Source organism: Balaenoptera borealis (assembly GCF_965194805.1).
Source record: "Balaenoptera borealis genome assembly, chromosome: 2".
Lineage (NCBI taxonomy): Eukaryota > Metazoa > Chordata > Mammalia > Artiodactyla > Balaenopteridae > Balaenoptera > Balaenoptera borealis.
Window position 1 is genome coordinate 14,809,287 of NC_138867.1, and position 27,052 is coordinate 14,836,338.

The 27,052-nt window shown below is 45.2% G+C and overlaps 1 protein-coding gene across 1 annotated transcript in view; it reads right to left on the reverse strand.

Annotated features, from left to right (window-relative positions):
- The window catches only part of RETREG1 (reticulophagy regulator 1), a 125,220-nt gene that overhangs the window by 85,774 nt on the left and 12,394 nt on the right, over positions 1-27,052 (reverse strand). The window contains exons 2-3 of the mRNA XM_082380355.1: positions 5,957-6,063; positions 190-220 (exon numbers count right to left, since the gene is read on the reverse strand). Of these exons, the coding sequence (XP_082236481.1) occupies positions 190-220; positions 5,957-6,063 (138 nt within the window). The remainder of the gene's footprint in view (positions 1-189; positions 221-5,956; positions 6,064-27,052) is intronic.

The following is a 27,052-nucleotide window of genomic DNA, read 5'->3' on the forward strand; positions in this document are numbered from 1 at the left end:
TTTCCTAGAACGAGTCCTGATTTTATCCTCGCCCTCACTTCGACTGTATTTTTCTTTATGTTCCCACTCTTGTAGATTACTATGATCAATACTGTCACTAAACTATGGTTTCAGAGATGCATCTCGGCGGCCCAGTCACCTCTCCCACCTGCCCTCCATTAGCCATAACATGAAAAGAATGTTCCCTACCTTTCACTGAAGCTTCTCCACAACTGTGCACCTGCAATAGAAGTAAATGTGAAATGTTAATGGAGGTATTTTCCTCTTGAGGCATTTCTCAACTTAGAAATATTCTGAGCTATTTAAAATGGACCGCTTAGATCTTAAAACTCTAGAAACGATCAGTTCATACAGCGTATACTTCTGCTACCATAACTCATTCAGGCAAGTTGTCCACAAATATCCATTGAGGTTCTACTACATGCAAAACACGTGGATAGGTACCATGGAAGATGGAGCATCGTATAACACATGGTCCTGCCTCAGGGACCGTACTGTCCAGTGGGGCAGACCGAACCCGCACTCCAGCAAACCTGAACCGAGGCAGGTGGTGTAGGAACTCTACAAGAAACATAAGCCATGGGAGTTCAGGGAGGAGAGAAAATGTGGCTGGTCAAGAAAGCAGCCGTAACAGAGGTGGTATTTAAGGTGAACTTTGAAATGGTACTGACAAAGGAGAACTGAAACAACTACTATTTGAGAAAGGAGATTTTTATCTATTCATTCTTTAGGTGTTTTGAGCTTATATCTATGCTCAAGTGAAATCAACATTTATACACACACACACACACACACACACATACACCTAGATCTCATTTGCTTTCTTAATTCTCCAATGACCTTCTTCACTGGACTATGCCTTGACACTCTACTCCCCGCTACCAGTTTTAATGAAGTTCAAGAAAAGAAATGGCCAAGAGGTGGTTTCTGCTTTTTCCATCGAACAAAAGCCAAAGGTGTTGTCCCTTTTGTTCTTCAGTATCCCCTAGTAAATATGCATGTGATAAATCCTTCTTAAAATTCAGCCACAGGAAAAAGTTTCTCCAAACTGCTTGAATCCTTTTATCAGATTATTAGAATTGTGCAATTGACCTGGTTTTGCTTTCTGCCTAGATGAACAAACAAAGAAGATGTAGTGTATACATATATTACAATGAAATATTTGGTCATAAAGAAGAATGAAATCTTGTCATTTGTGGCAACATGGATGGACCTGAGGGTATTATGCTAAGTGAAATAAGTCAGACAGAGAAAAACAAATACTGTATGATTTCACTTATATGTGGAATCTAAAAAAACAAGTGAAGAAACAAAATAGAAACAGACTCATAGATACAGAGAACAAACTGATAGTTGCCAGAGGGGAGGGGGTGGGGAGATAAACAAAAACAGGTGAAGGGGATTAAGAGGTACAAACTCCCAGCTATAAAATAAATATGTCATGAGGATGTAACGCACACATACAGAATCTAATTAATAATATTGTAACAACTTTGTATGGTGACAGATGGTAACTGGTCTTTCTGCAGTGATCATTTCACAATGTATAAAATATTGAGTCACTATGTGGTACACCTGAAATCTGAATACAATTGTGTTAATTATAACAAAAACACTGGAAAAATGAGTACAGTTGCTGGCTAAGGGAACGAGGACGTTAGAACGGTGGGCACAGCAGCGCCGCGATCACTGAACGTAGACCAGGGTGGGGCAGCACAGGGCTGAGGACGGTGCAGTGTAAGAGGCCGAGCAGAAGCGCGCTTGAACTGGGGTCACGGAGCTGGTGCAATGGGAGTGAGGGGCCGGGGTGGGGCCGTACAGAAGGAAGCACCGAGGACTGACTGCCAGCCTTGCAGGGGCTGGAGACAGAACTTGCGAAGGCTAAGGTCAAAGGTTCAGGGACGGTCTCGGGGACCGAAGCCGGGTTTCACACGAGCCACCAGGGTGCAAGCGGGAATGACAGAGCATGGCATGGGCACAAAGGCCTACAGTTCACAGGCCACGAATCCAGGTGGGTCCACGTTCAACCGCGACCAGAAGGCGGCATCAAATGGATGGTGCAGATTTGGCGGGAGGAAAGGCATAAAGGGACAGTGTTTGGCGACGCCTGCACAGGCGGCGTGCGGGAACCTGCTCAGCCCTCCTCCACTGCCCAGTGCAGTCGTTGAAAAGCATCTCAAAGACAGCAGGGTGTGGAAATTACTGGTTCTTTGGCAAAGAGACAGAAGGAGAAGGTGGTCAAGAAAAACTGAAGGCCGCAGGAGGAGTTTCCCACACCGCAGAAGCATCCCCAGAGCCCAGAGGAAGGGGTTAATTCTGGGGAGCACACAGTCAAGCACACAACAGCGAGATTGTGAGCGAGAAATCCATCACGGCCGAGGGCGTCCACACCGGTGACTCAGAAACCAGAGACACGGGGTCCCTGGGTTTCGCAACGATTAAGTCCCAAGAAGGTATCGCCACGCTTCTGCTCACCTATTTCGTATTAAGTACCTAAGACGGTATTAAAGATATGATGGAGGGAGAGGAGGGGTACAATGAAATCTTAACAAGAGAATCTTAATCCCTTCAGCCAAAAATGCTGTGGGAAGCGGGGAAGCTGGCGGAGAGGCGAGGGGCCAGGTGACCTGGGGGTCCTTTCCTCACTGCTCCTGCCGTGGGGCCAGGGTAGCTCATGAGAGCCAGGCGGTTCTGGGTGAAGCCACGGAGCTACCATCCCCGCCTCTGGACCCAACTTGAAGCCGATTCTGCGCCGCCCAGAGACCAGTTCATCACCGCAGGGCCCTGGGCTGAAGGGCCTGCAAAGCCAGGCCCCTGCCGACCATGCGTGGGGCTCAATGGGCCTTTGTCCTAAAAGACTCGGCTGCAGAGGACGACGCAGGCACCAGTGCTGCGCCAGCCACAGACCGGGAGCGCTGGGAGAGCACGGCCATGAGTCCTGCCTCTCCTTTTCTCCTCAGGCAGTAGAAACACTGTATTCAGAGCAACGTCCCCCGGTGAAAACCCGGACGGAAAGATTGGCCTGTGACAAATGCCCGCCCTACAGGCTGGAGCGTGAGAGGTGGTCTCGGGCAGAGAGGCACTGGGGAGAGGAAGGCGCTCAACGTGGACCGGCTGATGGGTGAACAGACCCATGCTGTTCCGGTCGCAGGTCGGAGCTGAAGAGAGGGCCCCGTTACTGACTGAGGTGCTTTTGTTTCACGCTCTTGTCTGACCCTTAGACAACCCTGTGGTATAAGGAGGATTTGCCATTTCACAGGATAAAGAGGTTCAGATTATGTAGGAGGCTGAATAACAGCCCCCAAAGGTATCGGGTCTTAATCCCCGAAACCTGCAACATGTTACTTTACATGGAAAATGGGATTTACCAAACATGACGAAGTTATGGGCTATGAAATGGGGACACCGTCCTGGATTATCCAGGTGAGGCCCAAATGGAATCACAAGTGTCCTTATAAGAGGAAGGCACAGGGAGATTTGACACAGGCAGAGAAGGAGGTGATGGAATCACAAAGGCACAGACTGGAGAGATGCCCTACAAGCCAAGGATACCAGGAACCGGCAGAAGCTGGGACGCTCCAGGAATCCGGGAGCGCGGCCCTGCCCACGCCTTGATTTTGGCCCCGTGATACTGATTATGGACTGCAAGAGAAGACATTTCTGTTGTATTGAGGCACCAAGCTTGTGGTAATCTGTCACTGCAGCCATAGGAAACCAATACGGTCTTTGACGGGGCCTCTCCACAGCTGAGAAATGGAGCCAACTAGCTCTAGAAGACAGGTATTCTTCCCACCCTACCACCCCAATTTTTTAAAGGACTGAATCTTTGCAGTGGAGAGCTTTCCTGCAACTTAATACGAAAGTTGCACGTTTGCAAGAACATCAAGCTGGTGAGGCAACGCAGGGAACGGTCCTCGTTAGAGTGAGAAAAGGACAGTCACGAAGTCTTTCCACTTCCTCCTTGCTCCCCCCCCCACCATTTGTCCGTTCCTTATAACTTGTGCCCAGACTGGGACCAAATTTGTACACCACTGAAAACATCGAGATGCTCAGCTTGCTTTGTGAGGTCCCTTGCCCTACTGAGCTAGAATGACTGCAGGTAAAATAGGTTAAGTGGCTATTTCTTCTAAGATTCCTCTGAGGGAGCAACTAGAGGGTGAAAATGTTACCAAATCAATTTGAGAGAAACAGGTTCTCCTCCATCAGTTATGAATCAAGGCAGAAACACTGGTATCACCATGCATTGATCTCACCAACCCCAGCACAAAGCCCTACAGCTCGGGGATGTCCCACCTCTAGGCAGAATTAATACGTCTGGAGTAAACAGAAAGTATCAGGCCAGGTGCCTGTTAGGGTTAGAAGGTAGAGAGTTAGGTGTCTGTTCTCTGAAACAGAAAAGAGGCGGGTGGGGAGGAGAAGAGGGAGAGAAGGAAGAATGTGTACAAGAATATAAACTAAATCTACAGATTCAAGAAAAGCAATAGCTGGACAAAACCAATCGGTTCACCTTCCCAGAACAGCGAATGAAGGAATCACCTTCAAACCTTGAAACATACCCATGTAAAACAATCTTTCTAAATGGTTTACACATGAGTTAGTTTAAGAACCATAAAGACTTAAAATATAAACCAGATTTAAAGCGCACCATAGAACACCATGATGGTACATCCGTAACAGCCTATACCCCTGGTCCCATGGTCAGTGTTAGGGAGGAAAGAGTGCCTCCCACAAGCAGCTTCAGTATCCCCGCCAGGGCTAGGACCCTGGACAGTTCTTATGTGCCTCCACCTATATGGACCCCTACCAAAATCATCCCTCCATCTGGGGTTACATTTAGTGGAATCAACTGCTTCACTGTAACCCCCTCTTAGCTATTTTTGATCAAATCAATCTTATTTCACTTAATTTCATGGGGCTCAATTATTCCAAGCAGGGATTTTTGTCTATCTACAAAAACTAGCTCAAACCCTGGTAGAAAGAAGCTCCTCCAAGTATGGAAAAGCTTGACTCGGATGTATGATATACTTAAATTACTCAGAAAACCTTAAGCAAATTTTTTAAATAATTCAAGTTCTCACCTGAATTTTTTGAAAAATTTGGTGTTTAAAATGAATTTATTTTTCAATTCATTTTTAGAAATGTATTTAACCGTTACTTAATTGTTTTTAAGCCCTGAACTTATTGTTTTTCTCCACAGAGGCAGAGAAAACATTTATATAAACTAGCCCATTTTCCAATGGCCCAGTTTCATCATGTGGGATGTAATAAATATTTAACTGATATCCTCACTGCAGCCTACTTGAATACCAAAATGGTATTTAAAATAACAGCACTTAGAGCCAAAAGAGAAACCAACACACACAAACCTTTTGCCCAGCAGCAGTAGCTATGACTACGGACAACATCACTTAAATAAATAATAAATAGTAAATAAATTTAATAAATTTAAAAATAATATTTAACAAACATTCAAAATAGAAAGGTCAGTGCCTATATAATCTGTTATTTTGCTCCATTTCAAAGACCGCTCAGTTAATTTGCCCATACAAAGGTCAGACATTCAGGGTCTAGAAAATTAAATACCATAAAAATGAATGCTGAGGGGCTTCCCTGGTGGCGCAGTGGTTGAGAATCTGCCTGCCAATGCAGGGGACGCGGGTTCGCGCCCTGGTCTGGGAGGATCCCACATGCCGCGGAGCAACTAGGCCCGCGAGCCACAATTACTGAGCCTGCGCGTCTGGAGCCTGTGCTCCGCAACAAGAGAGGCCGCGATAGTGAGAGGCCCACGCAATGCGATGAAGAGTGGCCCCCGCTCGCCACAACCAGAGAAAGCCCTCGCACAGAAACGAAGACCCAACACAGCCAAAAATAAATAAATAAATTAATTAAAAAAAAAAAAAAAAAAGACTTCCACAAACCCTTTAAAAAAAAAAAAAAGAATGCTGAGTTTTCTTACCTCTTGTTCTAGACAAAACCACATCCTTTATTATTTGCATAATAACACGTCCAAGGATCATGACGGAGATCAGGTGATACACTCTCCACGGAGTCAGTGCAAGGAACCTATCACAGCAAAAACAGACAAATCATTATTTCAACTTGAGGATTGTACCTTTTTTCAAAAATTAGGTTTACTTTCTGCCACAGAAAGAAAAAATACATTCAATAATGATTTCACGTGTCAAAAGCACCCTCAACGTGATCACATGAAAGTTACTTAATAGGCATCAAAGTCACGGAAATAAAAGCACTGGAGCCATGTGTACTTTTGTGCCAGGCTTTCCACTCTAACCTCCAATCTGGGCAGAAGATTTGCTATTTTGGGTATGGCCCAAATATCACTCTGCTAAAAGACGGAATAATAGAACTGACCTGGAGAAGAATCATGATGGGCTAAAATTAAAAAGGCAGAGCAGCAGGGTTCTTTCACGCACAAGAGAAGCTAGAGTAGATGCCCTTTGCTTACTGTCCTCTGTCTTACGGTTTTCTCTTATGCCACATCCATTTCTTTAACTCCTACCCCCCACCCCACCAATCTCTTAAAAATAGCAGTTATTAGGGATCCAATTTGCTAGCCCTTTCTAAGATCACTGCCCTTCTGTCTATCTGCCCACCTCCTCTCCAGAGGGAAACAAAGAATTCTTTATCATGAACAGCACACAAACCCTACAGTACTTTTTGTTTTGTTTTTGATTGGGTTTATAAAGGAATGGAATGGCAAGGAAGTCACAAGGAGCTTTGAGCCTTCACAAAGAGGCTGAAGCCCATTCTACATAAGTTAGTTGGTTAAGCTACCAATTAATATTGACTTCAGTGCAATCATAACTCAGAAAAATCAATTTAACAGAAATGTCATTTAATACTAGTTGTAAGGCAGTGTGGGATGTATAAAGAAGCAAAGAACACATGAATACTGCCTTCTAGGAACTTACTTCCTCATCAGGGAGATGAACACAGGCTGCACTAACAAAGTCCAAGGCAATGCGTCTTGGTGCTATAGCAAGACATGAGCAAACAGCAAAGAGAAGCAAAGGAGGAGAAATGATTAACTCCAAATCAGAGAAGATTTATAAAAAGTGGCATTGAACTTGGTCTGGGAGAATGGATGCAATTCAGAGGAAAATAGAAGCTGTTCCAATTGGAGGATACAACATGAGCAGAAGATGAGAGTCAGGCAAGGGTGAGGTGTGCCTGGGGCATGCAAGTGGTCTGGGATGGCCCCTGCAGAAGCAGAGGGATAAACAACAAGAGAGTTGGGAGACTGGCAGAGAGAAGAAATTGAGGTGCCAGGCTGGGGGCAGACTACGGCAAGCCCTGAAGGATATGTAGGGAGTTTAGTCGTCACTACTGACAATAGAGAGAAAGCCAAAGGTATAGAGTAGGTAAATGAAATGATGAGTGGTTTAGGAAAATGCCTGGGGGCAGCAGAGAGGATGAGGTGGAGCAGGGAGGAAGCATGGAGTCCAGGACGTCTACTAGAAGGTTATGCAATGTGCTTGGTGAGAAGTGGTCAACATGAGATGCTGGTGAAGTTGTGGGTAAAACCTATCCCAGAATGTGGACAACCCAATTTCCATGTCTGGTTCTAATGTCACCTGTGTGTGTGACCTGGGCCAGAGTGGGTAGAATAGGTCAGTGCTTCTTTAATACTGGTCTGCAACTGCCAGCAGATTGGCTGCCTGCAAAGCTTGTTAAAATACAGATTCCCAGACCCCAGGGTCCTCCCCTCCCAGATCCTCTGAAACACGTGGTCTAATTACTAGTGTTTACATTCAATAAACATTTATTTATGGGGGCCTACACTGCGCCAGGCACTGTGCTACCAAAAAGGAATAAATGGTGAACAATATATGCAGAGGAAGGAGCAGACATAAAAGACAACCCATAGGGCTTCCCTGGTGGCGCAGTGGTTGAGAGTCTGCCTGCCAATGCAGGGAACACGGGTTCGAGCCCTGGTCTGGGAAGATCCCACATGCCGCGGAGCAGCTGGGCCCGTGAGCCACAACTACTGAGCCTGCGCATCTGGAGCCTGTGCTCCGCAACAAGAGAGGCCGCGTTAGTGAGTGGCCCGCGCACCGCGATGAAGGGTGGCCCCCACTCGCCGCAACTAGAGAAAGCCCTCGCACAGAAACGAAGACCCAACACAGCCAAAAAAAAAAAAAAAATTAATTAATTAATTAATTAAAAAAACAAAAACAAAAAACAACCCAAAATGCCAACACCCACATCTTTAGTAACAATAACTTGTTCTTCCACTATGGGTCTAACACTTGCTCTATTTTTGAGCTCTTATGTTTGATTTAACCGAAGTTGTTTTTTGGTATTTATTTTCTTTTTGGCTTACCTCCTCACTGTCAGTTTATGATTAATTATTGAGCTTGTCTGTGTGCCAGTCTCTCTGTTTTCCCCACCTCACACTGAAGTGGCAGTTTTCAAAATTTTTGATAGTGATCCACCATAAGAAATTCATTTACCTCTAAACACATACAAATGAAACCAAAGTTTCAAAAATAATATTTATCCTTACAATGTGTGATGCCTTCTGATACTTTCCTTCAATTCCATTATATTTTTAAATGCTGACTCTGGCTCACTAAAGTGACTCCACAAGCGAGTTGTAACTCACAGTGTGACTCACATTGCATGGGTGGGGGGGGGGAATCTGCAACTGTTAGATTAGTATGTTTCATTAGAATGGCCTTCTTTGCAGAGTCAGGCAAAACCCTAGGAGAGAAAGTTCCCTCAAGTTTAAAGGTCTTTTGAGCTAGCCAGGAAGCCATTTAAGTATCTTTTAAAAACCAAAGAAATGCAAAACCAACTGAAGCAATGAAGGCCATTAGTTATTCTTTTAGTGGAAATTACAATCTTCCAGGAATAGAAAAATTAGGGAATGACAGGACTTTGACCCACCGCCCTGGCTGCCAGAAGCCCTCATTTAGAGGATGTTGCCATAGCAACTCCCAAGAGCACTGGGGATGCCCACCCCCCCACCCCCGTGTTCCCTGGGCCAGGGTATAGTTGGCATCTTGCCCAAGGGTCTCACTGGTCATTAAGAATTCTCAGCCAGATGAGAAAGCAAACCCAACAACTACTTGGGATGGAAGTGCCATACCAGTATGGGATTGCATGTCTCCTTGGTAGAGGAGCATCTTTGCAGCCCAAGAATTAAGCATAGACATGTTTGAGAAACTAAGTTCTAATAGTAATAATTTGTACTTAGAAAAACCTGCACGTATTTGGTATTTTAATTATTTTTACTGCCTACGATAATTCGTCCCATGGTTCCAATTTAAAATATGTAGTACAATTTAGAGTTGTGATTTGAAATTAAAATCTTAGGAACACCTATGAGTTTATTTATTTTACAGGAACTGCCTAATATTGGGAGATCTTGGTTGTTAGACAAAGTCATTTTTTTTAAAACTTCTATTTTGGTAACTTTCGAATATATACAAAAAGGGAGACCAAAGCATAATAAACCCAGCCTCAACAATTCTCCATTCATGGCCAATCTTGTTTCTTCTATATTCCCACCCACCAAGCTCCCCTCACCACATACACACCCAAATTATTTGAAGCAAATATCAAGCATCATATAACTTAACTTGTAACTGTTGTCATTTATCTTCAAAAACAAAAAAGCACTTTTTGGGGCTTCTCTGGTGGCGCAGTGGTTGAGAATCTGCCTGCCAATGCAGGGGACACGGGTTCGTGCCCTGGTCTGGGAAGATCCCACATGCCACGGAGAAACTAGGCCCGTGAGCCACAACTACTGAGCCTGCGCGTCTGGAGCCTGTGCTCCGCAACAAGAGAGGCTGCGCTACAGTGAAAGGCCTGTGCACCGCGATGAAGAGTGGCCCCCACTCGCCACAACTAGAGAAAGCCCTCGCACAGAAACAAAGACCCAACACAGCCAAAAATAAATAAATAAATAAATTTATTTTTTTAAAAAAAAGCACTTTTTAACCTAACAATACCACTATCACACCTAATAAAATTGCTTTAATTTCTTAATGTCATCAGATACCTGTCAGCATTCACATCTTCCCAGTCATCTTTTACACACATGTACACACGCCACACACACACACACACACACACACACACACACACACACAGAGTAAAAGACTGAAACAGAATCTGAAAAAGTCATACATTGAAATGGATAGATGTGAGTTTTAAGTTTCCTGTAATTTATAGGTCTCCTGCCCACCCATCTCTCTCTCTTTCTCTTCCTCTTTTATTTATTTATTTATTTTGCTTAAAATTTCTGTGGAAGAAACAGACTCATTTTGTCCAGTAAAGCTTTCCAGAGTCTGAGAATCACTCCTTGTATCCTTGTGGTTTAGTTTAACATTTTCCTTTACCCCTTCTGCAGACTGTAAAAGTTGGCAGTTGCATCTAGAGTCTTGACCAGAGTTAGGTTCAATTTTTTCTCCTACATGATAGGTGGAGGTGTGTGCTCCCATCAGGAGGCACATACTGTCTGGTGTCTCTGTTTTTGTGACATTAGCAGCCATTCACGATGACTGCCTGGCATTAATTCCTCAGGGACTACCCAGGGGTAGGAGCCCTTCATTCTTGCTACGGGTATTAGCTGGGTCACATCGATAAAGAGAAACTCCCCTTCATCAATGTGTGATGACCGGAAGAGACGGATCTCATGGGAAAGGCAGGATCAACGCTTGATTCTTTCTCTTTATTTACCAGCCTTCAAGATAACGAGACAGTTCCTTAGTATCCTCTAAAGGCAACACAGTTGGTTTGGGTCATTACATTTTTTTTAGTGTTACTGTGAATGATGTGCGCCAGCCCGCTGCAGTCTCATCCCTACTGACCGTCAAGTGGCCCATCTTGGCTGGTGGAAGCTTAATCAGGTTGGTTCCTGAGTCTCTTAGTAGAACCTTAGTAACCTCTGCTAATAAAATACTTTAAAGGGACAGGGAAAATATAAAATTTACAAATGCTGTTTAAAATGTTGAAAGGAGTACAGTGAAACTTTTTAATAAAACCAGTCATTCACCAAAGACTCTCTTGAAAATGCTTGCTAAAGTCTGATCGATTTATAAACAAAACAGTAAGTTATGTTAGCTAAAATTGAAAGCTCGAAGAAAAACAAGGGTTTCAACCTTACTTAATCCAAATTTATTTTTTAAAAGGTAGTTGAACAGAATTGTTTCAAACCACTCTTTTTTTAATATGAAAACTGTCTCATAGGACATCAAAAAAAACAATCCCTGTCTGCGGGCCGTAAGCAATTCTGATGCTGGTGCACTGTGGCACCACTCAGAGGAAGACTACACTTTCATCCAACCCGTGATTCCCTCAGTGAGAATCACCCACCTCTACTGAAATACATCTCATATCGGGGAGCTCAGCATGTCTTCGGCATCCAGCTTCCTACTGTGTCCTTTTATTACTGGGGGAAGGGGAAATTCCCTTTTCATTCCATAACCAGTGATTATGAGACACTGGGCTAGCTGCAGGGACACACTGATGACTAAATCCCTGCGAAGCCGGGAAGCAGACAAGTAAACAACTATGTTTAACCCAAGCATCAATACTTTCCAAAAGGGTGTGGGAGCAGGAAAGAGGGCCGCTAACTGCATAAGGAAGGCAGAGTGAGCTCTCGAGAGAAGGTGGGTGTTTAAGCTTTGACTCCCTAGAGCAGTCAGACTTCGCCAGGTGGAAAGCGCCAAAGGCATTCCAGGTCGGGAACAGGGTAAGCGCAGGGAACAGCAAGAGTGCAAGAGGCTAAAACAGAGGAGTGAGAAAGTGCCCTTAACGCTGGCTCCCCTTGACCCAGCGGCGCTAGTTCTGCCCTCCAGAACCACACTGCAGTGAATAAACCCGCTGATGTCTAGTGAGTGCGAGCACGGTTCTAGACATCATTTAATGTATTCCCTCATTTAATCCTTATAACAACCCCATGGGGAAGGTACTCCATTTTGCAGGTGGGCAGGGAGGGGTTAAGAAACTTGCCCAAGGCCCCAAGATCAGGGGAGGCGGGGCCAGGATCCAGACAGGATCCAGGAATCCAGACAGCTTGGCTCTAAGCCAGCTCTCTCACCACTCTGCTAAATACCTCCCAGACACAAGCTCCTGCCTCTTCCACCTCCTGTTATCACATGAAAATAGCTGGAAGGGCTGTCACCAATTTTCAAGAGGATGTCTGCTCAGGGTGTGATGAACTGACTGAAGAGATGCCAGGAGCGCTCCTCAAAGACACCAGCCACCACCACCAAGACTGCAGAAAGCGAGGATTACGCTCACACCTCTTTATGACAAACATCCCTGGTCCCTTCACCTCTGGCCAGGCTCCAGGTGTGACTCTTTTCAGACCAAATGCTCCCACTGGGCATCTGGTCCCTACAGAGTGGGGGAACCAGGACGGGCCTTAAATCCATTTGTTCTGGATTCCATAGCTCTACTTATACAGTTTTTTTTTTTTTTAATTAATAGGCTGTATTTTTTAGAGCAGTTTTAGGTTTACAGAAAAATTGAGTAGATTGTGCAGAGACTTCCCATGTATCTCCTCCCCCATCCTCCCATCCCACCTACAGTGTCTCCTAGTACTAACACCTTGCTTCAGTGTTATAACATCTTGCATCTGTTATAACTGATGAACCGATGTTGATACGTTATTAACCAAGTCCATAGATCACAGCAGGGCTCACTCTTTGTGTCATACATTCTAGGGGTTTTGACAAATGCATAATGTCACGTATCCATCATTATAGTATCATACAGAGTATTTTCACCGCCCTAAAAATCCCTGTGCTCCACACATTCATGCCTCCCTCTCTCCCCATAAACTCTGGGGACCACTGATCCTTTTACTGTATCTACTAGTTTGCCTTTTCCAGAATGTCATTTAGTTGGAATCATACAGTATGTAGCCTTTTCAGACTGGCTCCTTTCACTTGGTATTTACTTAAGTTCCTCTGTCTTCTCATGGTTTGATAGCTCATTTCTTTTTATTATCAAATAATATCCCATCATATGATGTACCACCGTTTATCCATTCACCACGTGAAGGACATCTTGGTTGCTTCCAATTTTGGGCAATTATAAATAAAACTGCTCTAAAAATGTGTGTGCAGGATTTTGTGCAGTCATTAAGTTTTCAACTGATTAACTCCTTTGGGCGCAGCTTTTTTTTTTTTTTTTTTTAACAGCTCTATCAGCATACTGGCTTATTTTGAATTTACAGGCAGCTAAAACCCTCAAGGATTCTATTTTTCTGATGCAACTTTTGAATCTCAGTATGTCCTATTACATTGGTTCTTGTTTGACATGGTCCGTCATTCAAACCCACAGCCCTTAATGGTGGCATCAATCACATTTGTTCTCCTGTCCGGCATCATGACACCCACACATTTGAGATCTGCATGTCCACACTGCTGGAGGTGAATGGAGATCGATCGGTACTGGAGCCCTGTGACTCCCACAGTGACCTAGTTTATGAATCAGCACTTTATGAATATGACAGGCCATCCAGCTGGCCGCTACGTTCCATCCATGTTACTCCATCCTGCCCGTAAAGACATAATAAGAGATTTTCTTAAACACCTTGTTGAAACCTGCTGCGTTCCTAAGCTCTGAGTGCCTGTAAGTGCTGATCTGCTTGGCTGATGCTGAGAATTACTCTGAAGTATAGAACAGCTCTCAGGAGAAGAACCAAACACCATTAGGACCTGCCCATGCACATCCCATGGCACAGCCTGATCCAAGCCCCAGGGTGACCTTGCCAATCTGCCGTTCACAGAATTCACAGAAACACGTGGTGACCCCCTCACCCACGGGGGGAATTTTGAAGCAAATATGGCTGCACACAGGTAGCCAGAGGATTCCTGAATGCTGCAGAACGATTATTCAGAGACGGGTTGTGGTCACATTGCACGATGCCCATGAGGTCACGGGAAGCAGAATGATAAAAGTACAGACTTTGAAGAGGGGCGGCTGTGGACAGGCATCTTTCTCACTCAGGGGCGCTACGTAATTTTGCAGGTCCGGTGCAAGGTGAAAATGCAGAGACCTCACTGGGGATGGAGAAGTCAACCTCCCCTCCCCACCAGACTGCAGGCCCAACCCACAACAAACAGGAGTTCCCCCCAGTATTGCAGCCTCGACTCCAGGGCGTGTTTGGGACCTGGGTCCGGGCGGGGTGAGGCCCCTGCCCGCCCGTCACTCTGCTCTCCGAGGCGCTGCTGGCCGGGGCGAAGACGGTGATCTGTGCCTGAGGAGGACCCTTCTCACACCTGTGCTCAGGCCCCAGCGAAGGGCGGGCGGTCACAGTGGAACACAAGCCTCCCCCTACCGATGCCACCTGGCCACGGCCCTGGGCGGAGGACCCAGGGCAGTCATGCGGGGTGGGGTGGAGAGGGGGAGGGTGGGCAGGGCTGGCGCCCAGTGGCTGGGAGAAGGCGGCCAGAACCCCATCCCGGGGAGGAGGTCCCACACGTGAGCTGAGGCCCCATGCTCCCAGCATGTGCTCCATCGTCCTGTTGAGCTTCACTGACAAAACACGTATCCAACGATGGAAGTACTAAGAATTACAAGATGGCGGCCTCAGAGCATTAATCCCCACGTGCAGGGCCTTCTGAACACCGGGCTCTGTGCGACGGCACAGCTCACACGTCCATTCAGCCAGCCCTATAAAGGCTTTTTTCCTCCTGAAAATCACTTTTAGTTCAACAAAAAGGCCATGGACACTGGCCTTTCCCCAAATTAGACTAGGGACCTGTGACTGCATCAACAGATCCTAGAAGTGAGACCATTAAGAAGCACTACCAACTCCTAAGTTTCCAGCTTTTGTAAATATCTTTCTGCAGCTGGATGGGCTTTTTTATAACCAATTAAATTAAAATACCATTTTAAATTAAAATATCATTTCTGTTTACTAAGACAGTTACATGTACTTCTTTTAGCTGACATAACATTTATCTGACAAGGGGTAATCAAGACTTTGGAAACCAAGACAGGTGAACATTATATAGGACAACTATAATATACACGTACATATCATGGTAGGTAAACATTACATATGACAATTATATGCTATATATAAATATATAAAATTATATACAAGTTTCATACATATATAAAACCATATGTATATAAGAATACCCATCTGTCCTATAAATACATACTGTATGATTTAGCTGCTAGTGGGAAGATAAAGTTCTGCAACTCACTATGTGCACTTTCTTTTAGCAAGTTGTGTCCAACTCTATATCCCAGTGGGATGACTGCTTTAAAAAATACCACACTGGGACTCCCCCGGTGGCACAGTGGTTAAGAATCCATCTGCCAATGCAGGGGACACGGGTTCGATTCCTGGTCCGGGAAGATCCCACATGCCGTGGAGCAACTAAGCCCATGCGCCACAACTACTGAGCCCACGTGCTGCAACTACTGAAGTTTGCTCGCCTAGAGCCCGTGATCCACAACAAGAGAAGCCACCGCAATGAGAAGCCCACACACGGCAACGAAGAGTAGCCCCTGCTCACCACAACTAGAGAAAGCCTGCGTGCAGCAACGAAGACCCAGCGCGGCCAAAAAAAAAAATACCACGTTACCCAGCTGACTCATATTTAGCTTGTGATAATTACAGTCCACGGATGATTTCTAGCCATGCTTGTATAGCATCATTTCTGATTCATTTTTATATTGGATACATTTGTCTATTTGCTTTTTTCTTCCTGTTGTTTCTTTCTTCTACACTTTCTTCTCTCGTTCTCTGGTTCGGTTACATCATTTTGAATTTTAATCTAGTTTTCAAGTCACCAACAGCCAGAGCCCACTTGGTATTGTTGGGATGGTTTATACCACTAGTCTCTACTCAGCTACCTGGGCCAGCTAAGAAATAAGACCCAACCGTATGCTCAGAGCCAAGGGAGGGTATAAGGAAAACAGGTAGGGATCCAGGGAAAACCTAAACAACTATAAGGGTAAACCCTCTACTAATTGTAAAAGAAAAAAAAAATAGAGGAGACTGGGGAACCCCCAAATGATATCCATTTTGGAATGGGCTGTGATTTTAAGCAGAAAATTTTCCTATCAAATTATGGGCTTTGGGGGCTTCCCTGGTGGAGAAGTGGTTGGGGGTCTGCCTGCCAATGCAGGGGATACGGGTTCGAGCCCTGGTCTGGGAAGATCCCACGTGCCGCGGAGCAACTGGGCCTGTGTGCCACTATTACTGAAGCCCACGCGCCTAGAGCCTGTGCTTGGCAACAAGAGAAGCCACTGCAACGAGAAGCCCACGCACCGCAACGGAGAGTAGCCCCCGCTCGCCGCAATGAGAGAAAAGCCCGTGCGCAGCAACGAAGACCCAATGCAGCCAAAAACAATAAATAAATAAAATAATTTAAAAAAAATTATGGGCTTTGACTAATATCAAACCAGTCTGCATTCACTGCCCATAAGCCACGGACAGGAGAGCTAGACACTCACTCCACGAAGATGCTCAACAAGGAAAATGACAGGCTGGGAACTAAATTACACTCAGGTCGCCCATCGTCTCAGCTTTCTGTGCGCGAATCATTCAAGGCCACAGCTTTTCCCTGTCCCTTTACTGGTTTCAGGATGCCAGGTGTGCGTGGGGTTCGGGACTGGAGGAAGGAAGAGCAGGGAGGCCAGAGCCCCGGGATGGGCTATGTGGACAATTTACAGGATGGAAAAGGAGATGAAAGCACTAGAGCGATCTTCTGTGGACCTCTGCTCCGCGGCTAACTACAAATTGCTAAAACACCTTTTCTCGACTAGTTGTGTATCTGTTTGATACACAAGGAAAGCCTAACTAACTCTTCCATTACTTCATGATAAGTTTTGCAAGGCCAAATTAAATGGCTCGACAGGATAAATTTCTTGTAAAAGCAAAGAAAGGGATAGCTCACAAAAACAAACAGAACAACTTCTTTGGTAAGGGATGAAAAGGACATCCCATGGGATATTTAGCTCATCCCATGTGTAAAAACCCAACCCTCATTTCTGGGTAAAGCATAACCCACTTTGTACTATGAAATGAAGGCTGTCAACAGCTAAAATACACATTTTTGTCTTCAGAGAAAGGAAGTCTATGCACAAAAGCACTAGAACCCTCCACAGTTCTCATGCAGGAATTAATCTGCAGTGTTTGCTTTGTAGCTCTTTCAAAAGAGAGATCTAAAAAGGAGGTTTAGTTCTCCTTTACTGAAATATATAGAACCACAGACTTTGCCTAGATAGAGTCCTTCGTGTACATTGGCTATATTTAATATTACAGTGGCTCTAATCATAAAAGAAGGACCGCATATGATTTATCCAACATTGTTCAAAGTGCAGATCACATTTTTCTGGAAAATAATTCTGTCATCTTCTCAAGTGTTAGGCATACTGGCAGCCATCTTCCTTAATATCGCAAAATTCTGAATCTTCACTGAAGTTGGCTTCAGTTTTTCCTGGTCTTTTATCCAGATCCTGCAAAAATACTGGCTGAAGATGCAATGTGAAACTAAACCATACACCACTAAGGGGGAAAAGAAGCTGGCAAATAAGCTATGACCCTCTGAATTGTAAAATGCATCCCAATTTCAAACCTGTTTAAACATGAAGGTATGTCAAGGAGAAGGGAGATATATTTCTTAGGAATCAACAAAATATACGATTTTAAGTAATTGAGAGAGAAGAGGGTAATCATGCAATGGAGCAAGATAATGACTCAATTCATTGCAAATCAGAGACTAAGTTAAACTCGGAAGCGTTTCTTTTTTTTCACCAAAGTACTTCTTTAGTTGTGATGACCAGAAGAGTGAATTAGAAGCAAGAGGTGAGAAGTATGCAGAAAACTAAAGAGGCGAGCTTCTTTACAGAGGGAGGTGAGAAATTTTGGAAGCCACCCATAGGCAGGGAGGCATCAGACTACAGCAACCAGAAAGGGTCCGAGTCAGGCTGGCTCCAGTAGAAACCGGTGGCGATAATCCAGTGAATTCAGGGAACGTGCCCAGCTGAGCAAGGCATGGTGGACAAACCACAAGACAGTGGGGAGGAGCAGCGGGGAGTTTGCGTTCTTGAGCCCAGAGAGTGGGAGGAGCCAAGGGCGCAGCAGGAGTGGAACCAAGTCCATCTGAGGTCAAGGCAAGGCGAAATCAGGCTTGCTTTACCCCAGCTCTGCAATGGAATTAAGAGAAAAGCCACAGGCAAATCAAGTCAGGAGCACCGGGCCATGCGGTGGGCTCTTTAGCGCCACCTAGTGTATACTGTCTGCCCATCCACCTTGTCTCACGCCTGTCCCAGGTGGTCACTGCAGCTCAGTAGAAGCTGACTTCCAAGCAGGGTTGGGTGAGTCAACCTGTGCTGCCCCTTCCGGCTGAGTTACCAGTAAGTTAAATACTAACTGCAAGATTCCGTCACAGAAAGGCACTAGAAGAAGAAAGAAGAGATCTGATCAAAGTCACGCATTGCAGTGGAGCACAGGAGGATAAGAGGGACGAAGGCGGGGTGGCGGTGTACAGAAAAGGGACAGTGAAACCCAGACGCACAGAGGGGGAGAAAGAAATAAATACGAGGTCAAGCAGCTGTTGTCATGGCAGCCCGGTTGGTTTACATGGGTTTGTATGCAAATGGCAATGGGATAGATACTGTGTCTCTGCCCAGTGGCACCTGCAGAGTTTGAGTTTTGGCCCCAATCACACAGCTGGTGAGAAACACCTCCATCCTCCTCTCTACGCCTCAGTATTTTCATCTGTAAAGTGCACACTGGCTAGATAAGTCCTTCCCCAAACTGACTGACCATCACATTACTCAGGACACTTTTTCAAAATACAGATTCCTGGGCTCCATTCTGGACCTGGGAGAGCAGAATCCTTGGGGTGAGGCACAGGAACCTACGTATTAATAGCTAGGTTTCCAAACACTGAGCTGCAATGATCTCCCCAGGCATTTCCCATCCAAACATTCTCTGAGTCCATGAACCATAAACCTAGAAGCAATACCTCACAACTGATCCAAATCCAAGCTGAACTTGGGGCCTCTCCCTTCATAAATAAATAAATGCATACACTGGGTACAAGACACAGTGGCAGGGGTTAAAGAGGCTTCTAAGAAGACCAGCTCTTGGGTAGGGGGTAGGGGGGCCAGACATACAGTAATGAGTTCCATGAACCATTATGGGCATGCCTGAGAAAGAGAGAAGCTGAGAGGTAATGAGGATTTACCGTTTGCTAGATATTTTCACATCTTCATCTCATTTTTTGTTGAAGTATAATTGATTTACAACATTGTTAGTTTCAGGTGTTAATTTCAGGTGTACAGCAAAATGATTCAGTTACATATATTTTTTTCAGATTATTTTCCACTTTAGGTTATTAAAAGATACTGAATATAGTTCCTATGTTATACAGTAAATCCTTGTTGCTTATCTGTCTTGTGTACAGTAGTCTGTACCTGTTAATTCCATACTCTTAATTTATCCCTCCATCCCACTTCCTTTCCCCTTTGATAACCATAAGTTTGTTTTCTACATCTTCATCTCATTTAATGCTCCTGCACAACCCGATGAAGTTAATATGTGGAAATTATACACTCATAAATAGACTAGGTTAGAGCAATTCATCTAAAACCGTCCAGCCTATAATTGAAAGAGTTGGGTCTTCTTGACTCCAAGTCCACTTCCCTATTTACACACCACTTATGGAGTCCCTTGGCATCCCACTTTAACCAATCTAAAGCATCAGAATGTTCTAGATAGCAGGGTTGAAAGGGCAATTGTCATATGGGCGCCTGCCTTTTAAATGCCCGTTCAGTTGTGGTCAACCACTCATCAGCTCACATCCACACTCCATTCAAGACCCCATTCCAATGCACCTGACCCTGTCCAGGGTCCACCAAAAGGAATTCAGCCACTCTGCAGTTCCAAGACGGACAGCATTGCCACAGCTGTCGATGATCTTCTTGTTCCTCCAGCTCCTTCACTCCGAAAACCCAAGGATGCAAGCCGCTGGACTTCAGCCCCAGGGCTTCCACGCGGCCCCCACCCCACCTTGGTTCTGCCCTGTTGGTTGGCCTGGTCCTCCAGCCCATCCCTGCCCTGCTCCCGCTCCTCCCCCTCTTCATGGGAAGCCCGGCCAGGGCTCTGCCTCCCCAGCTCCAGCCAATCCCTTTCCAGGTGAATGAACCCCGATCACACTCTAATACACATTGTCCAAGATCACGGGCACACAAAGATGGGCCTCCTGGAATGACCATTCCCCGTCAAGATCCTAGGCTCGGCAACAAGATTCACACAGCCCAGACCCTCTCCCTCGCAGTCTGAGGCCATGATGTTCCAGAACTAGGACTGAGGCTTTTACACCCCTTGAGCCAAGTGTCTGGACTGAACCGACCACCACAAGGTCCACTTCTACGTCAAGGTGAACGAGCCTGAAGCTGGCCGGTCAGCCCCGCAGAGCTGAGGACCATCCTGTCTCTCCTAAACTCCCTGCTAGAAAATGAGACATTCTCTCAGGCTGCCAAAGAGAGCAAGGCTGAAACAGCTGAACAAACTATAAGAAACTGTGTGGATTAGAACAAACAGGTGACTTCAGATCAGAGAGACCACAGTATCCTGCTTGACACTTTGTCCGGCATACTTAGGATTGGACAGTAAGTTATACACTCACCCACTAAAGATCCGAACAAACACACAGTACAGAGAAGCAGCTATCTAATTTGTTTCAAATGTCCAAAACATCAAGACTGAGCTCTGAGTTAGTAATGCTGCCATCCTGGGAGGGCCACTTATGGGAAGGCCAAGATCAAGTGTCCTTTATCAGTGTACCAAAGCTGTGCAGGTCAGCAGGGCTGACCCCGGGTCACCCCGTTTAGGAACACAGCCTCCCTAAGACACGGGCAAGCAGCCTCCCCACACGAACATTCCCTTACTAGCAGGAACACCATTGCCAGTAGCTGTCCCAGGAAAAACACCACCTACTTTTCTTATTTGATGCCAAAATGTTCAAAAAACCCCACATAACACCCAGAACGGGACGTGGACTCCTGTCGTCACAGTTTCCACAGATACATGCGGGGGGCAGAACAGTGACGACACACGTGGGCGTCTGTCCCTACAAAAGGCAACACCAGGAACGGGTCAGTCAAAGCTGGAGATTACAATCCTACTTGGCGTGGCTGCCTGACCAACACAGGGTGGGAAATGTTTTCAAAACTTGAGTAAAAATAAGAAGGGTGTGTGCAGGTCCACTGGATGCCCTTCTAGTCGCTGGCACAGGACGGGGGACGTAGGCCATCACTCCCAGCGCACGGAGAGCCACGACCCCCGGAAACTCCACCGCCAAACCTGAGGCGCAGGAGAAAGCACAGCAAATGTCTGGGCACCAGTATTCTGACTCAGGAAGGCCCACTCTGGGCCCACATGCCAATGGCCACTGTCCAGCTGGACTGTGATTGGCAGTGCCACCTCAAGGCCCAAGACTTGCTGTGTCATCCGGGTCGGAAAACCCTTTCTGGTTCTTTCCTATGCGTCCAATCAAAAGAGAAAACAGAAGTGGAGACAGAAATACAGAGAGAGAGAGAGATGCCTGTGCGTCCGTGCGCAAGGCATGAGAGAGGACAGGTAGCTGCCTCATGGACCCCGGTCCTCGAAATTCCCCAGACTGTGTTTCTGGAACGTTCCAAACCAAGAGTAAACTTGGGATGAGAATGAATCTCCTTTGATGGCTGTCAATTCTTCAGGGTCCCCCGACTCCAAGCCCAGGACCTCCAGGACCCCTGGGCAGGGTTTGAAGAGCAAACCAAGCAGAGCCTCTCCCACCCGCTCAGATGGAGGGCGTGTGAACACACGGGCGGGAGCGAGCGCCCCCTATATCGAAACCGCCCTGTCTGGTGGATTAGTGGAACCTGGCCCCGGAAGTGCAAGGCAACTCGCAAATCAGGCTTCCAGCACCTAAGAAGTTATTTTTATTTAAAGTAATATTTTAATGTATTCTTTTACAATTTGTGATTTTAAAACTAACTTTCAGTATATGGCACACACAAGTAGTAATATAAAATTTAATGGAACATTTTTAAGTGGGAAACTGTGATTCGGAAAAAGAACCACAGGGCAAGGGCTCTGGCCCGAGTGAGTTCACAGCCGGGGTGCCACAGACGTGAGGCGGCTCGCTCCATAATCCTTATTGTTTTTGACAAATGAGGAAACTGAAGCTCAGAAAGATTAAGTCCTTTAACTGGGCTCATCTTGCTAGAAGCTAGTTCACCTCTAGTTCACCCCTCCTCCTTAGCCACACACACACACACACACACACACACACACACACACACACACACACACACACACACACACTAGCCTGCCTTCGTGAGCACTGATTTCTACTATATCTCAGTCCAAAAAGCAATTGAGAGAGCTTAAATGTCCACTGTAACACAGAATAAATACAAAACGATAAGGAAACTGGCAAAGAGAAAATAAAGAAAAGACGATTACTCAGGTTTAAGCTTAGCCCACAGGAATTCAAACCATGAGTTGAGATGCAAAATGACAGCCACAAGTTTGGTCCTGAGAAGACCTCTTTGGTGTAAGAACTTGATATTTCATCATTAGGAAAACCCTTTTTCACCCCAATAAAAGAAGGCAAACTAACAGAGTGAACATTTCCTTATCTTCTTAATATGAAAAGAATCAATCAATAAAACACAGCGAGTGTGTAAGTGAAGCAGTGAAGGTCACAGACGACCACCCCAAGCTCACTTTGAGAGCCCGGGAGCCGCAATAATGATCTGAACAACAATGCAACCCTGACTTGTTAAAAGTGAAGTCAGTCAGACAGAGAAAGACAAACATCATATGATATCACTTATATGTGGAATCTAAAAAAACATGATACAAGTGGACTTATTTACAAAACAGAAATAGAGTCACAGACAAAGAAAACAAACTTATGGTTACCAAAGGGGATGGGGGAGAGATAAATCAGGAGTTTGGGATAACACATATACGCTACTATATATAAAACAGAGAAACAACAAGGACCTACTGTATAGCACAGGGAACTATATTCAATATCTTATAATAACCTATAATGGAAAAGACTCTGAAAAAGAACAGATACATATACATATACATGTATGTATGCATATGTGTATGTGTGTGTGTATATATATATAAAACTGAATCACTTTGCTGTACACCAGAAACTAACACAACATTGTAAATTAACTATACTTCAATTTTTAAAAAATGGTTAAAAAAAGTGAACCTCTTGGGATGTTTGTTTGTTTTTAATGCTTTTCACCGTTTGCCAAAAAAGGAGCAATAAAAGAGGAAGACAAGATAAATGGTGACTGAAAGTGTTACAGGAGGGAGTAAAGCCACCCCCTCCAACACCCGCAGTTTCCAAACTCCCGTGGCTGCGCTGGAAGGCGGGGGCATCACCAACAGGCCCGCCCTCCCCTGAACACCCGTGGGTGGCGGCAACAGCCCCACAGCTGTCTCTAATTAAACAAGGGAAACAAAGCCGTCCCTTAGCACGGTCGGAACCAACTTCTAGCGGAAAACACACGTCCTCCTGAGAATTCCACCTGAGAGTCCCAGGGCCAAATTAACTCTCCCAACATACAGACAACACCCGTGAAAAACAATGCCAGGAAGCAGAGTAAAAGCACACGTGATGAGCAAAGGCGACAGTTTCTCATTAAGCTCTCCAAGAGAGCGACTCAGCTTCTGTGTTTATAACATTTGGCGTTAAACACGAACAATGAAAGAAAACGCCTCGACGCAGCCGCGAAGAGCAGGCACCAGGAGCCTGCCACCGAAGAGGATCCCCATTTCAATCATAAGCTGGCATTTCAATCAGACGAGCAGTGAATGCGAGGTGAAACTCTGCTTACAAATGACAGAGAGATGCCTTTGGTCAGTTCTTAACGTGTCTTTTTATAATGACCCCAACCGTGCAGTCAGCTACATCAGAACTTCAAACCTGCTTTCCCCAAAAGGGATCGGCTATTCTGAACAAGGAGGACAGGAGTTCTTCGGCAAAAGGCGTTTCAAAAGCTTGGTAAAGGCACAAGGTCAGGACACTGCCCCGGGGTCACACTCAGTAGCAACACAACCCTGAGAACCTGCCTCCTTGGCCGACCGTGATCATATCTGTCATCCCATTGCTTCCCCAGAAAAACGTCTTTTCCTTTCATGCACTCATCTTGATTCCCACCTGTATATCATTTGCTTGCTCACTTGTTTATCATTTGCTGACACCAAACTGTAAGCTCCATGAGGGGAGGACCCACTCTGTCCAGATCACCAGTGTCACCCCCGGATGAGGTCACTACCTGGCCAAAAGCAGGTGCTCAATAATGCGTTTCTGCATTGCGGCTCATTCCACGTTTGTTGAATGGATGAGTCAATTAACGTAATTAAATAATCATGCGTGTAATTAACGTCATGGTCAATCATGAACTTCCTAAAGCACACTATCATAACAGTAGCAGCTTGCCAAAATGGGGGGAAGAATTGCACGAGGAGCGTGAAAATTTCTGCAGTTTTTGAAGACCTTTTGAGAAGCAACGGACAACATGATGGCCCTGGGACCTTGGCTTAGGCTAATTTGTATCTCTTTAAAGGGAAGTCAGTCTGGCTCTCCTAACTTGCCACCGTGCTGAATAAAGCCCTGTTGCGAGCTTTACTGTGATATCGATGTGACTGGTCAGGTCAAGGAGGATGGTGCCCTGGCCAGCGCAGGCACCCCCGTCACTGGAGCAGCCGTGATTACGCGAAAGCCACACCCATACACGATACATGCTTGGGCTTCTTTCTACACATCTGGGAGTTCTTCTAACTAGAAGTCAAAGATCATCACTGACATTCTAAAGACAATATCCAACCACAGTTCTTTTGTTAACAGCCATGCTTCTGAATACCACAGGCACGCGGCAAGCATGTCATGAATCGTGGGCTCATGAGCCTTAAGACATCCACCTTCTGCGCCAGGCAAACCCATACACAGCAGAGATTCCACGGGCAACATCAGAGCTAAAACGTTCAGTGATATTATTAAAAGTGAAACATTTTAATGGAAATTATCAATTTCCATGCTGATAAATGAAAGCTAGTATTCGCTCATACTAGTTAATTAAAAAACAGAAAAAGCAACTTTAAGATCATATTTTCCATTTCCACTAGATTATATTTTAAAATCTATTCTAAGGAACTTAGAACCTGAGGCAAAAGTGAAACTTTATTGTCAAGTATCTTTAAATATTTAGATTCATTTATAAGAAAAAGGTTAAATTTAACATATGTACCATTTTTTTTCATAAACTATGAAAATAAACTGGTTTAAGTCCCTTACTAAAGCTTTCTGATACTCTACATGACGTGACAATGCAAGCTGTTGTTCTGAATTTATCCCGAAGGTATTTGGAAGTTAAATTCATAAGGTATGCCAAGAAAATATATATTCATTCCTAAAAAGATGATTTAATAGATGAAGTAAGGTTTCCAAACTACAGTCAATACCCCCAAGATATATCCATTCATGGAACAGGAACTCAGCTGCAAGAGGAATTTTATATAATGTCCCTTCCTCCAGCTTATGAGCCATTTCCTCCATATACAAAGATGGATTTGGATTTTATGCAATTCATGAGCAACCGAGCCCCAGGGCTAGAGACCACAAGGTTGCCTCCTGACTCCTGGTGAAATTCTCCTCGGGGGACCTGGGATGGGCAAGTCAGCAGCGGTTGCAGTCTTGCACACCACCATCCCTAAACCCTGCTGTTTGAACAGATAGCTTTAGTCCTTGCTTTTATATTTTGTTGTTATTTCCCAGGAAAGCTTGAATTTTTTTAAACACTGAGTGCACGCAGTTTTTTTGTTTGTGATCGCCCCGTATTATGTGTACCAGCTACAGGAGAGCTGGAAGAGAAGAGATCAACAGCTCTTTTCAAGAGATTTTATTAACAACAAAAAAGCCCTTAAGCTGGGTTTGATAAAAAATATAGCTATTAAACGGACCGGGTCGATGTTCATTTCAACAGGTCTTGGTGGCGTCTGAGCAAACATAACTGTCCTTTTGTAGTTCAGGAACATATAAAAATATTTCCTTTGAATAATAAATACATTTTCAAGTGACAAGAATTCTCCCTAGGAAAGGTCTCCCAGGATGGAGTTACCCTCATCATTTGAAAGAAGGTGGTACTCCGTCAGCTGGACGGTAAACATCTTGTTTTGAGTAGATGTGCAAGTCAAATGCAAGCCATGACTACTGAGAGCAGGAGAAAGTCTCCTTTTGTCAAAAGTGACTTTTACAAGCTCTGGCTTCTGTGACAGCAGGTAAGAAGGGAGGGTGAAGTCTGGGGGGAATGCCTGAAGCTCACAGCTAGGAGCTCTGGAGGGGCCTGGCGAGTCTTGGGGAGATGTGTCAATACACCAACTCCAGACGCTCAAAACCCCAGAGGTGTGGTTGGATCCACTCAGCAGAGTCTCCACACGGGCCTGTAAAATCATGTGGTGGGCAGTTCTGCCCTTGGGAACATTGTGATTCTACCTTCCTAAGTTTCCTCGTGCTCATGGCTTCCACACTTGGTGGCGTGCAGTTTTCAGAAAGGGTCACGTTGTCACCAGCTCATTGCGGGGCCTTGGGACTCAGTTTCTTCATCTATCAAATGAGGTGGTAAAACGGAAGCAAGGATTCCCTACCTTTTATTTCATCATACAGGTGCCTTCTTTTGCAAGGTTTTAGCTGCTAACAAAATACATAGCACAGTTTACTAGGTCAGAGTGAGTGCAACTTTGTCATAGAAATAAGCCTCTTCCCCAGTTGTTTGAAATACCGAAAGCAGGTCAGTACCTCCAAAGAACTGGGGAGCTCGGGCTCCTAGGTGATTCTAATAGATTCATGCTATGACTCCTGGGCTGAAATCTGCGACTCTGGATGTCCATTTCGTTCAGTGCTACACAGATCAGCAAAACACACGCCCATAAGTGCCAGCGTGGTTTTCTGGAAGCACACAAGCAGAAAGGGGCAGCAACGTAGCATTTGGCTCCAAACCAGACCTCGAATGTAAACAGTGACAC